General features: G+C 53.8%; 1 protein-coding gene across 1 annotated transcript; it reads right to left on the bottom strand.

Moving 5' to 3' along the window:
• Positions 1-2,934: 2,934 nt before the first annotated feature.
• LOC144602866 (mediator of DNA damage checkpoint protein 1-like) lies at positions 2,935-7,117 on the bottom strand. The gene is made up of 3 exons (XM_078415987.1): positions 6,983-7,117; positions 4,788-4,898; positions 2,935-3,186 (listed from the first exon to the last, which is right to left on the bottom strand). Exons 1-3 carry the CDS (start codon positions 7,115-7,117, stop codon positions 2,935-2,937), a joined length of 498 nt encoding a protein of 165 aa, XP_078272113.1.
• Positions 7,118-11,858: the final 4,741 nt, after the last annotated feature.

Genomic DNA, 11,858 nt, shown 5'->3' with positions numbered 1-11,858 from the left:
CACCACCCCCTTCCCCCCACACTCCCTCTCTCCTCCGCCCACCCTCCCCCTCCTTTCACTCTCACTGTCCCCTTCCCCATCACCCACATTTCCCTCCCTCCCCCACTCCCCCCCTCCTCTTTTCCCTGACACTCACAGTCCCACTTCCCACCCACCCCCACTCTCTCTTCCCCCCACTACCACCCCTCCCCCCACCACCACCCCCTCTCCCCCCTCCTCCCTCACCCCTCCCTCCTCCCCACCCCCTCCATCCTCCACCCCCTCCTCCCCCTTTCACTCTCACTGTCCCCTTCTCCCCCTTTGCTTCCCCACCACTCTTCCCTGACCCCCACTGTTCCGTTCCCCCCTTCCCCCACTCTCTTCCCCCCACCACCACCCTCGCCCCAGTCCCACTCTCCCTCCCACCCCCATTCTCTTCTCCTCCCAACTCCCTCCCCCCCCACTCTCCCCTCTTCCCTGACCCCCACTGTTCCCCTTCCCCCCACCCCCACTCTCTCTTTCCCCAACCACCCCCGCTGTCCCCCTCCCCAGTCCCACTCTCCTCCTACTCCCACTCACCCACTCTCACTCTCCCCCCCTTTCCCCACCACCCCCTTTCCCCCACTCTCTCCTCCCCTCACCCCCCCCCCCCATAATCCCATTCTCTCCTCCACCCACTCTTCCCTCCCCCACTCGGCCCCCTCCCCTCGTCCACTCCCCTCCCCTCCATGGAGGCGTTGGCGGCGAATGGCACTTACCGAGCGGGCACGGAGGAGGGAGCCCCGGACTACTGGAGTCGGGCAGCGGAGGTGCGACTACTCGAGTCGGGCGGGGCCGGTCTGGGAGCGTCGGGAGGGTAGAGAGGCGAGAGGAGAGAGGCGCGCAGTCTGAAGTCGCGACGGGCCGTCGGAGGCAGCGGTCCTCGTCGACGCGCCATCGGTGGAAGGGGGGACTCGAGGACGCCGTGCCCGTGGGTTGAAGGGACGGAAGGGAAGGATGAGGACCATCAGTCGGACCATCTCCCTCCTGCTCGGGAATGTCCCCCGGGTGTGGGAGAGTGAGGGCGGTGATTGCGGGCGGGCGGCTCCGCTAACGGCGTCCATCTTGTTTGTGCGAGTGAGGAGAGGCCGTGCGTGGTGACGTCAGACGCACAGCACTTGGCAAAAATGTGTGTTTAGAAATGAGAGTTTGAAAGTTAAAAATGTCTGTAACTTAAAAGATATTCGACCAGTGACAATGAGTTTGACACATGTGGTTTAGAGAGATGCTGGACCAAGTGGACCCATTGGGCCCAAACCTCTCCTGCATTGATGCAGCACCCTCTCCTCCCCCACTCCCCCACTCCCCCTCCCCCACTCTCCTCCTTTCCCCCCTCCCCTTCCAACGAACCTCCCCCTCTCCTCCTCCCCTCTCCCCATTCCCCCCTCCCCTCACTCTCCTCTCCCCCTACTCTCCTCTCCCCTCCTTTCCCCCCTCCCCTTCCAACGAACCTCCCCCTCTCCTCCTCCTCTCTCCCCATTCCCCCCTCCCCTCACTCTCCTCTCCCCTCACCTCCCCCCCCCACTTTCCTCTCCCCCCCCACTCTGCTCCCCCTCACTCCCCCCTCTCCTCCACTCCACTCACTCTCCTCTCCCAACGCCCATTCCCCCCTCCTCCCATTCCCCTCTCCCCCCCCCCCCACTCTCCTCTCCCCTCACCCCCCACTCCACCCGCTTATACCTCCCCTCCCCCCACTCCCCCCATTCCATCCCCCTAACCCGTATCCTCCCTCTTCCCCCCCTCCCACCCTCCCTCCCTAGGAGATAGATTTAAACTTTAAAATGTGAATAACTTTAAAAATATAACACCGATTTCAATGAAACTTCTTCCATTAGACTGTGAGGTGGGCATAAAATTGTCACGCTATCGTGTACCGTTTTGGCTGTAGTCCAGGAACAAACTACCCCCTGTCTCCTGTCCTGCTGTTACACCAGCTTTTTGAGTCTCTCTTCGGTTTAAACCAGCATCTGCAGTTCCTTCCTACAGATGGACAAAACACCGGCAGGTGGAGCTCGTGTGGATGGGCAAGATGGGCCGAAGGGCCTGTTTCCGTGTTGTATTCCAGCAGGGGTGGGAGGTCACCTGATGTGTACAAAATTATGAGAGGAATAGATCGGACAGATGCACAGAGTCTCTTGCCCAGAGCAGGTGAATCGAGGACCAGAGGACAAAGGATGAAGATGAAGGGGAAAAGATTTAATAGGAATCTGAGGCAGGGGTAACCTTTTCACACAAAGGATGGTGGGTTTATGGAACAAGCAGCCAGAGGAGGTAGTTGAGGCCGGGACTATCTCAACGTTTAAGAAACAGTTAGACAGGTACATGGATTGGACAGGTTTGGATGGATATGGACCAAATGCAGGCAGGTTTTTTAGTTTAGTTTAGATACCGCGCGGAAACAGGTCCTTTCGGCCCACCGGGTCCGCACCGACCAGCAATCCCTGCACATTAACACTATCGTACACACACTAGGGACAATTTTCACATTTAGCAAGCCAATTAACCTACATTCCTGTACGTATTTGGAGTGTGGGAGGAAACCGAAGATCTTGGAGAAAACCCACGCAGGTCACGGGGAGAACGTACAAACTCCGTACAGACAGCACCTGTAGTCGGGATCGAACCCTGGTCTCCGGCGCTGCATTCGCTGTGAGGCAGCAACTCCAACGTGCTACCCAGGTGGGACTCGTGTAGCTGGGACATGTTGGCCGGTGTGGGCAAGTTGGGCCGAAGGGCCTTTTTCCACACTGTATCACTCCGTGGCCTTTCCACAACATACAATTAAAAACAAGGACGCCAAGATGCTACATTTTCTTCACTTTAATGAGAAAAGTGCCTAAAACTGGTTGTTAAATTACAGGGTGTATTTACAGCGTTGTCAGATGCCCGTGAGGTGGGGGGAGGCGTCGGAGACGGTCACCGTTTCTTCCTCTTGCCCCCAGGTACTGGCGACGAGCCCGTTGCTAGAGACCGCATGCTTCTCCCTTTCCCCTGCGGCTTGCTGTGGGAGACCGCCTCGTCGCTGCCCAGCCGATATTTGCCCAGGTCCACGGCCTGCTGCAGGATGCCCGTCAAGGCAAACTCCACGTCCACCACCGGGATGTTGGCGTTGAGGGCGGCTTTGCACTTGGGGAGGTCGCCCGCGCACGAAATCACCAGCGTCTTCTCCTGCCCCATCCCCAGACGGCAAAACACAGCGTTAGAATCACACCCACATCACCATCTGGACGCCCCTCCCGCCCCGGCACGAGCCCTGGATGGAGTGGATGTGGAGAGGACGTCTCCACTAGATACACAAAGTGCTGGAGTAACTAGTTGGGTGGCGCAGCGGTAGAGTTGCCGCCCTACAGCGAATGCACCGCCGGAGACCCGGGTTCCATCCCGACTACGGGCACCGTCTGTACGGAGTTTGTACGTCCTCCCCGTGACCTGCGTGGGTTTTCTCCGAGATCTTCCGTACAGACAGCACCCGGGTCTCTGGCGCTGTGAGACAGTAGCTCTACCACTGCGCCACCGTGCCGTCCTAGTGGGAGAGTCTAGGACCAGAGGGCACAGCTTCACAATCAAACGACATTCCTTCAGGAAGGAGATGAGGAGGGACTTCTTTAGTCAGAGGGTGGGGAATCTGTGGAATTCATTGCCACAGAAGGCTGTGGTGGCCAAGTCAGTGGACATTTTTCAGGCAGAGGTAGATAGATTATTGATGAGTCCAGGAGTCGGGGGTTACGGGGAGAAGGCAGGAGAATGGGGTCAGGAGGGAGAGATAGATCAGCCACGATTGCATGGCGGAGTGAACTTGATGGGCCGAATGGCCTCATTCTGCTCCGATCACTTATGAAGGACAGGGGGCGATGCACAGTCCCCCCGGGCCGTGGAGACGACGGGGGCGAGGAGCAGGGGCCAGTGGGAGGGTGAACCAGGGAACATCGACCGGACTTTGGACTTTGAATTATAGCGCCAAAAATGGCGGTGCCCGCATGTATAATTTATGCAAAAGAAATTTCACCGTGCAGTTGCAAGTGTAACAAATAAAGCACTGTGGAAGCAGCCGGCCTCAAAGCGTGGAGTTTACTTGGAGCAAGGCCCACGCAGCGACCATGAAAACATAGAAAATAGGTGCAGGAGGCCATTTGGCCCTTCGAGCCAGCACCGAATTCTTTATCGATCTTATCGAAACATATAAGATTATTAAGGGGTTGGACATGTTAGAGCCAGGAAACAGGTTCCCGATGTTGGGGGAATGCAGAACCAGGGGCCACAGTTTAAGAATAAGGGGTAGGCCATTTAGAACGGAGATGAGGAAAAACTTTTTCAGTCAGAGAGTTGTGAATCTGTGGAATTCTCTGCCTCAGAAGGCAGTGGAGGCCAATTCTCCGAATGCATTCAAGAGAGAGCTAGTTAGAGCTCTTAAGGATAGCGGAGTCAGGGGGTATGGGGAGAAGGCAGGAACGGGGTACTGTTTGAGAATGATCAGCCATGATCTCATTGAATGGTGGTGCTGGCTCGAAGGGCCGAATGGCCTCCTCCTGCACCTATTGTCTATTGTGATCATGGCTGATCATCCACAATCAGTAACCCGTGCCTGCCTTCCCCCCATATCCCTTGATTCCGCTAGCCCCTAGAGCTCTATATAACTCTCTTTTAAATTCATCCAGTGAATCGCCCTCCACTGCCCTCTGCGGCAGAGAATTCCACAAATTCACAACTCTCTGGGTGAAGAAGTTTTTTCTTGGTGAAGAAGTTCTGTGTGGCCCCAACATGTATCTCACCTTGTTGGCTCTGGGCATGTTGGGTAGCACCATGGCTCCGCTACACCGGAGGATGGTCGCCATCTGGCCGGGATCTGGCTGCACTCCCGGCGTTACGTGGATCCGGTAATCCTGGCGGGATGAGGGAGACACAAATGACCGCCTGCTTGCGGGAAACAGGTCTCAAAAGCACAGTTTCAACGCTGGAAAACACTATCAGTGGGCTGGTCGAGATATTAGCCGGAGTGTCGCGCAGCACGAAAGCAGGCCCTTCGGCTCAAATTGCCCATGCTGGCCGGGGGTGGAGGGTGGGGGGGGGCACGGGTGGAGTTGCTGCACCACAGCGCCAGGGACCCAGGTTCGATCCTGTCCACGGAGTTTGCACCTTCTCACCGTGACCTGCGTGGGTTTTCTACGGGTGCTCCGGTCTCCTCCCACACTCCAAAGACGTGCCGGTTTGTAGGTTAATTGGCGTTGGTAAATTTGTAAATTGTCCCCAGTGTGTGTCGGTTCGTGTTCATCTGCAGGGATCGCTGGTCGGAGCGGACGGTGGGCCTGTTTCCGTGCTGTATCTCTAAGCTAAGATGCCCATCTACACCAGCGCCATCTGCTTGCATTTGACTCCCACCCCTACCTAGCCATCGGGCGGCACGGTGTCTAGATTTGCTGCCTCACAGCGGCAGAGACCCAGGTTCGAATTAAACAACGGGGGCTGGCTGTACGGAGTTTGCATGTTCTCTCTGTGATTCCTACTGCTCTCCGACCATGTTTTAAGCCGGACTATCAATTCATTTGTAGACACAAATTGCTGGAGTAAATCAGCGGGTCAGGCAGCATCTCGGGAGAGAAGGAATGGGTGACGTTTCAGGTCGTCAGACTGAAGAAGTGTCTCGACCCGAAACGTCGCCCGTTCCTTCTCTCCCAAGATGCTGCCTGACCCGCTGAGTTACTCCAGCATTTTGTGTCTACCTGCAAACCTGTACGTCTTTGGAATGTGGGAGGAATTAATGACTTGGATGAAGGGATTAAAAGTACCATTAACAAATCTGCAGATGATACAAAGCTGGGTGGCAGTGTGAACTGTGAGGAAGATGCTATGAGGTTGCAGGGTGACTTGGACAGGTTATGTGAGTGGGCGGATGCATGGCCGATGCAGTTTAATGTGGATAAGTGTGAGGTTATCCACTTTGGTGGTGAGAATAGGAAGGCAGAGTATTATCTGAATGGTGTCAAGTTAGGAACAGGGGACGTACAACGAGATCTGGGTGTCCTAGTGCATCAGTCACTGAAAGGAAGCATGCAGGTACAGCAGGCAGTGAAGAAAGCCAATGGAATGTTGGCCTTCATAACAAGAGGAGTTGAGTATAGGAGCAAAGAGGTCCTTCTGCAGTTGTACAGGGCACTAGTGAGACCGCACCTGGAGTACTGTGTGCAGTTTTGGTCTCCAAATGTGAGGAAGGATATTCTTGCTATTGAGGGCGTGCAGCGTAGGTTTACTAGGTTAATTCCCGGAATGGCAGGACTTTCATATGTTGAAAGACTGGAGCGACTAGGCTTGTATACACTGGAATTTAGAAGGATGAGAGGAGATCTTATCGAAACGTATAAGATTATTAAGGGGTTGGACACGTTCGAGGCAGGAAACATGTTCCCAATGTTGGGGGAGTCCAGAACAAGGGGCCACAGTTTAAGAATAAGGGGTAGGCCATTTAGAACTGAGATGAGGAAAAACATTTTCAGTCAGAGAGTTGTGAATCTGTGGAATTCTCTGCCTCAGAAGGCAGTGGAGGCCTATTCTCTGAATGCATTCAAGAGAGAGCTGGATAGAGCTCTTAAGGATAGCAGAGTCAGGGGGTATGGGGAGAAGGCAGGAACGGGGTACTGATTGAGAATGATCAGCCATGATCACATTGAATGGCGGCGCTGGCTCGAAGGGACGAATGGCCTCCTCCTGCACCTATTGTCTATTGAAACCGAAGATCTTTGAGAAAACCGACGAAGGTCACGGGGAGAGCGTACGAACTCCGTACAGACAGCGCCCGTAGTCGGGATCGAATCCGGGTGTCTGGCGCTGCAAGCGCTGTAAGGCAGCAACTCTACCGCTGCACCGCCGTGCCCGAGTGACCCCTGTACTGAACTGCATACAACTCATTTAACTGCACCTCCTCGGTAAGTGTGAGGGACAAAGTGCCGACGGCCAGGCCGAGATCGCTCACCTGTAACAGCCTCTGCTCCTTGGCCTTCTGAATGGAGTCGCGGAGGCTGAAGTTGAAGTTGCGCTCTTGCTCGCGGTCACCGAGCAGGAAGCTACGAGGTGACAGGTAGTAGCGGTTCCTCCCGCTCTGCTCCATGCCCGGCGAGGGCCCCAACGGCAAGCGAGACACACAAAATCACACACAGGCCCGGCACACACGACTAACCAAAGACAGCCGCGACAGGTAGACACAAAATGCCGGGTTAACCCAGCGGCTCCGGCAGCATCTCGGGGGGGAGAAGGAACGGGTGACGTCTCGGGTCGAGACCCTTCTTCAGTCTGAAGACCTGAAACGTCACCCATTCCTTCTTTCCACCGAGAGGTAGATAGAGCTCTAGGGGCTAGCGGAGTCAGGGGATATGGGGAGAAGGCAGGCACGGGTTACTGATTGTGGATGATCAGCCATGATCACAATGAATGACGGTGCTGGCTTGAAGGGCCAAATGGCCTCCTCCTGCACCTATTTTCTGTTTTCTATGTTTCTATTTTTCTCCCGAGATGCTGCCTACCCGCTGAGTTACTCCAGCATTTTGTGTCTACCTTCGATTTATACCGGCATCTGCAGTTCTTTCCAAACCAAAGACAGCACTGTGCAACTAAAGTAGCCGTGTATGCAGAGAGGAAGTTCCCACTGGTGGGGGAGTCCAGGACCGGAGGACACAGCCTCAGAATTAAAGGGGGCTCTTTCAGATAGGATGATGCGTGGAATGAATATCATGTGGACTTGCAGAGATGTGTTGTGCAGTGGCAATGGTGACCATAGACTTTAAAACCTGCAAAATATCAACAGCATCGCCAGGGGGCGCAGCGGTAGAGTTGCTGCCTGACAACGCTGGAGACCCGGGTTCGATCCCGACTACAGGTCATGTCCGTACGGAGTTTGGTACGTTCTCCTGCGTCGGTTTCCTCCGAGATCTTCGGTTTCCTCCCACATTCCAACGACGTGCCGGTTTGTTGTTTAACTGGCTTGGGTTTGTGTACTTGGTTTGTGTAAATTGTCCCCTGTGTGCGTGGGCATTGTGTTAATGTGCCAGGGCAGCGCGGGCTCGATGGGCCGAAGGGCTTGTATCTGCACTGTAGCTCTCAGCTAAACGAAACAAAACCATTTCCGAACAGTGGATGTTTACAGCATCAAAACCAATGATTCAATTGTACTTCTGGAAGTAGGAACTGCAGATTCAGCTTTACACCGAAGATGGCCAAAAAGGCCTGTTTCCGCGCTGTATATATATGATATGATATATGATAGACACCAAAAACGCTGGGGTAACTCAGCGAGACAGGCGGTATCTCTCCCGGTTTGCTAAACACTTTAACTCCCCCTCTCATTCCCACACTGACCTGTCCGTCCTGGGCCTCCTCCAGTGTCGGAGTGAGGCCCAGCGCCAATTGGAGGAACAGCACCTATTTTTTCGCTTGGGCAGCTTACACCCCAGCGGTATGAACATTGACTTCTCCAACCTCAAGTAACGCTTGCTTACCCTCTCTCTCCATCCCTTCCCCACCCTAGTTCTCCGAACAGTCTGACTGTCATCCTGATTAAATGTTATCTTTGTATGCCTCATTGACACCTCCCCCAGCTAAGAATGCTCTCTTCTATATTTGCCTTGGGCTGCCCCTTTGATCTCTCGTTTTCACACGTCACCCTTCCTTATCTCTAATTTCCCCAACCTCTTCTCCCTCAGTCGAAGGGCAGAATGGCCTACTCCTGCACCTAAACTAGTGTTCCTTCCAACACTCCAACAAACGACAAGAAAAAAGTAGCTGTGCTTCTTATTGTTTTATAGTTTGTAATTATGCAGATGGAGGTCAGGTTGTATAGTTAACTTGGGATTATCATCACCTGCTTGGTACATTGCATTTCAAAAGCATGGAACTCTGCTTTCATCTTGTACGGTCAGGATGGTTATATTATTTATTTTCATATTTCAGATACAGCGCGGAAACAGGCCTTTTCAGCCCACCAAGTCCGCACCGCCCAGTGATCCCCGCACATTAACAATATCCTACACCCACTAGGGACAATTTTTACATTTACATTTACCCAGTCAATTCACCTACATACCTGTACGTCTTTGGAGTTCTTTAGACTTTAGAGACACAGCGTGGAAACAGGCCCTTCGAAGCACCACCGATCACATCGTACTCGCACTATCCTCCCCACCAGGGGACGCCACCTATCCAGGTTCTCGAAAGATGTTGTCTGACCCGCTGTGTTATTCCAGCAGCAGCGTGCGTGTGTGTGTGTGTGTGTGGGTGTGGGTGTGGGCATGGGCGTGGGCGTGGGCGTGCGCGTGGGCGTGCGCGTGTGTGTGTGTGTTTCCACACTGACATGGTGGCCCAGAGATCGAGTTGCTGCCTCACAGCGCCAGAGACCCAGGTTCAATCCTGACTACAGCTGCTGTCTGCTGAACGTGGAATTTGCACGTTCTCGCTGTGACCCGCGCGGGTTTTCTCCGGGTGCCCCGGTTTCCTCCCACATCCCAAAAGACGTGCGGGTGTGAAGGTTAACTGGTTTCTGAAAATTGCCCCTCGTGTGTGGGATAGTGCTGGTGTGCAGGATGCAAAACTGGGATGACATGGAACTAGTGTATGGGTTGGTCGGCGTGGACTCGGTGGGCTGAAAGGCCAGTTATATAAATAGATATTATATATAGCCTGAATGAGGGTCTCGACCTGAAACTTGTGAAGGGGGCGAGGGGAGGGGTGCGGAGGGAGAGGGGAAGGGGAGGGGGAGGGGAGAGGAGAGAAGGAGGGGTGGGAATGGGGAGGGCGAGGGGGGTGGATGGAAAGGGGAGGGGGAGGGCCAGGGGGAGGGGGTGGGAAGGGGGAGAGGGAGGGCGAGGGGGAAGGGGAGAGGGGGAGGGGAGGAGGGTGTGGGAAGAGGGGGAGGGGAGGGGCGGAGGGAGCGGGTGGAGGGAGGTAGGGGAGGGGGAGCGGAGGACGTTTCCACTGGTGGGGGAGTCCAGGACCAGAGGACACAGCCTCAGAATTAAAGGGGGCACTTTCAGATAGGATGATGCGTGGAATGAATATCCTGTGGGCATGCAGAGATGTGTTGTGCAGTGGCATTTGTGACCATAGACTTTAAAACCAGCAAAATATCATCACCATCGCCAGGGGGTGCAGAGGTAGAGTTGCTGCCTGACAGCGCTGGAGACCCGGGTTCGATCCCGACCACCGGTCCTGTCCGTATGGAGTTTGGTACGTTCTCCTTCGTCGGTTTACGCCGAGATCTTCGGTTTCCTCCCACATTCCAACGACGTGCAGGTTTGTTGTTTAACTGGCTTGTGGTTGCGTCCTTGGTATAAGTGTAAATTGTCCCCTGTGTGCGTGGGTATTGTGTTAATGTACGAGGGCAGCGCGGACTCGATGGGCCGAAGGGCTTGTATCTGCACTGTAGCTCTCAGCTAAACGAAACAAAACCATTTCCGAACATTGGATGTTTACAGCATCAAAACCAATGATTCAATTGTACTTCTGGAAGTAGGATCTGCAGAAGCAGGTTTACACCGAAGATAGACACCAAAAACGCTGGGGTAACTCAGCGGGACAGGCGGTATCTCTCCCGGTTTGCTAAACACTTTAACTCCCCCTCTCATTCCCACACTGACCAGTCCGTTCTGGGCCTCCTCCATTGTCGGAGTGAGGCCCAGCGCAAATTAGAGGAACAGCATCTAATTTTTCGCTTGGGCAGCTTACACCCCAGCGGTATGAACATTAACTTCTCCAACTTCAAGTAACCCTTGCTTTCCCTCTCTCTCCATCACTCTCCCACCCTAGTTCTCCGAATAGTCTGACTGTCATCCTGATTAAATGTTATCTATGTATGCCACATTGTCACCTTCCCCAGCTAATAATGTTCCATTCTATATTTGCCTTGGGCTGCACCTTTGATCTCTCGTTTTCACACGTGACCTTTCCTTATCTCTAATTTCCCTCTCCCTTCTCTCTCGGTCGAAGGGCAGAAAGGCCTACTCCTGCACCTATTGTCTATTGTCAGTCTGAAGAAGGGCCTCGACCCGAAACGTCACCCATTCCTTCCCTCCAGAGATGCTGCCTGTCTCGTTGAGTTACTCCACCATTTTGGGTCTGTCTTCAAAGATATTTTATTATGACATGCAGTGAAATTTCTTTTTATTGCACACAGTTCAGTAAAAAAATTACAACGCATCATGTAAGGCACAATCATATTTAAGTAAAAGAATATAGAAATAGCAGATTACACTCAGGCAGCACACAAGAGACGCCACACACACTAGATTCCCCGCCATTAACCCCATCTACACCACGCTGCCTCGGAAAAGCAGCCAACATAATCAATGACTTGGAGCCATGGGGAAGAAGCTCAATTGAGCATTGTGGGCCCCACCTTTACCGGGTCATCGGTGCCGGCTCTGATTTGCTCTGAATCTTTTCATATCCCTCCCCTGACTCTCAGTCTGAAGAAGGGTGTCGCCCCATTCCTTCTCTCCAGAGATGCTGCCAGTCCCGCTGAGTTACTCCAGCTTTTTTGTGTCTATCTGCGTGTGTAAACCAGCATCCTTCCTGCACATAATCAAAGACTCGTCCCACTCTGGCCAGTCCTTTCCCCAGCCCTGGACCGGCCGAAGGTTGAGAAGCGTGAAAGCGCGCACCACCAGACTCAGAAACAGTTTCTTCCCCTCTGTTTTCGGGCTTCCATAAGCGAGGGTACAAATTCACTTCACCCCACAGTGGTCTAAACTAAACCATCGCGGTGGAAAAGTCAAAGAGCAAGCACTGTAGCGCAAAGTTCGCGGTGATCAGAGATTTTACAGGGTGGTTTAAATCCTCATGGTTGTGGGAAGAAGCTGCTC

Source organism: Rhinoraja longicauda, chromosome 19 (assembly GCF_053455715.1).
Source record: "Rhinoraja longicauda isolate Sanriku21f chromosome 19, sRhiLon1.1, whole genome shotgun sequence".
Taxonomy (NCBI): domain Eukaryota; kingdom Metazoa; phylum Chordata; class Chondrichthyes; order Rajiformes; family Arhynchobatidae; genus Rhinoraja; species Rhinoraja longicauda.
This window is presented reverse-complemented; position numbering and strand designations above follow the sequence as displayed.

Excerpts from the sequence above, each read along its gene's own strand:
- LOC144602866 (XM_078415987.1), bottom strand. The coding sequence starts at position 7,117 with ATGGAGCAGAGCGGGAGGAACCGCTACTACCTGTCACCTCGTAGCTTC. Across the intron at positions 4,899-6,982 it reads AGGAGCAGAGGCTGTTACAG|GATTACCGGATCCACGTAAC; the intron begins GTGAGCGATCTC and ends TCATCCCGCCAG. Across the intron at positions 3,187-4,787 it reads ACATGCCCAGAGCCAACAAG|GAGAAGACGCTGGTGATTTC; the intron begins GTGAGATACATG and ends GGGATGGGGCAG.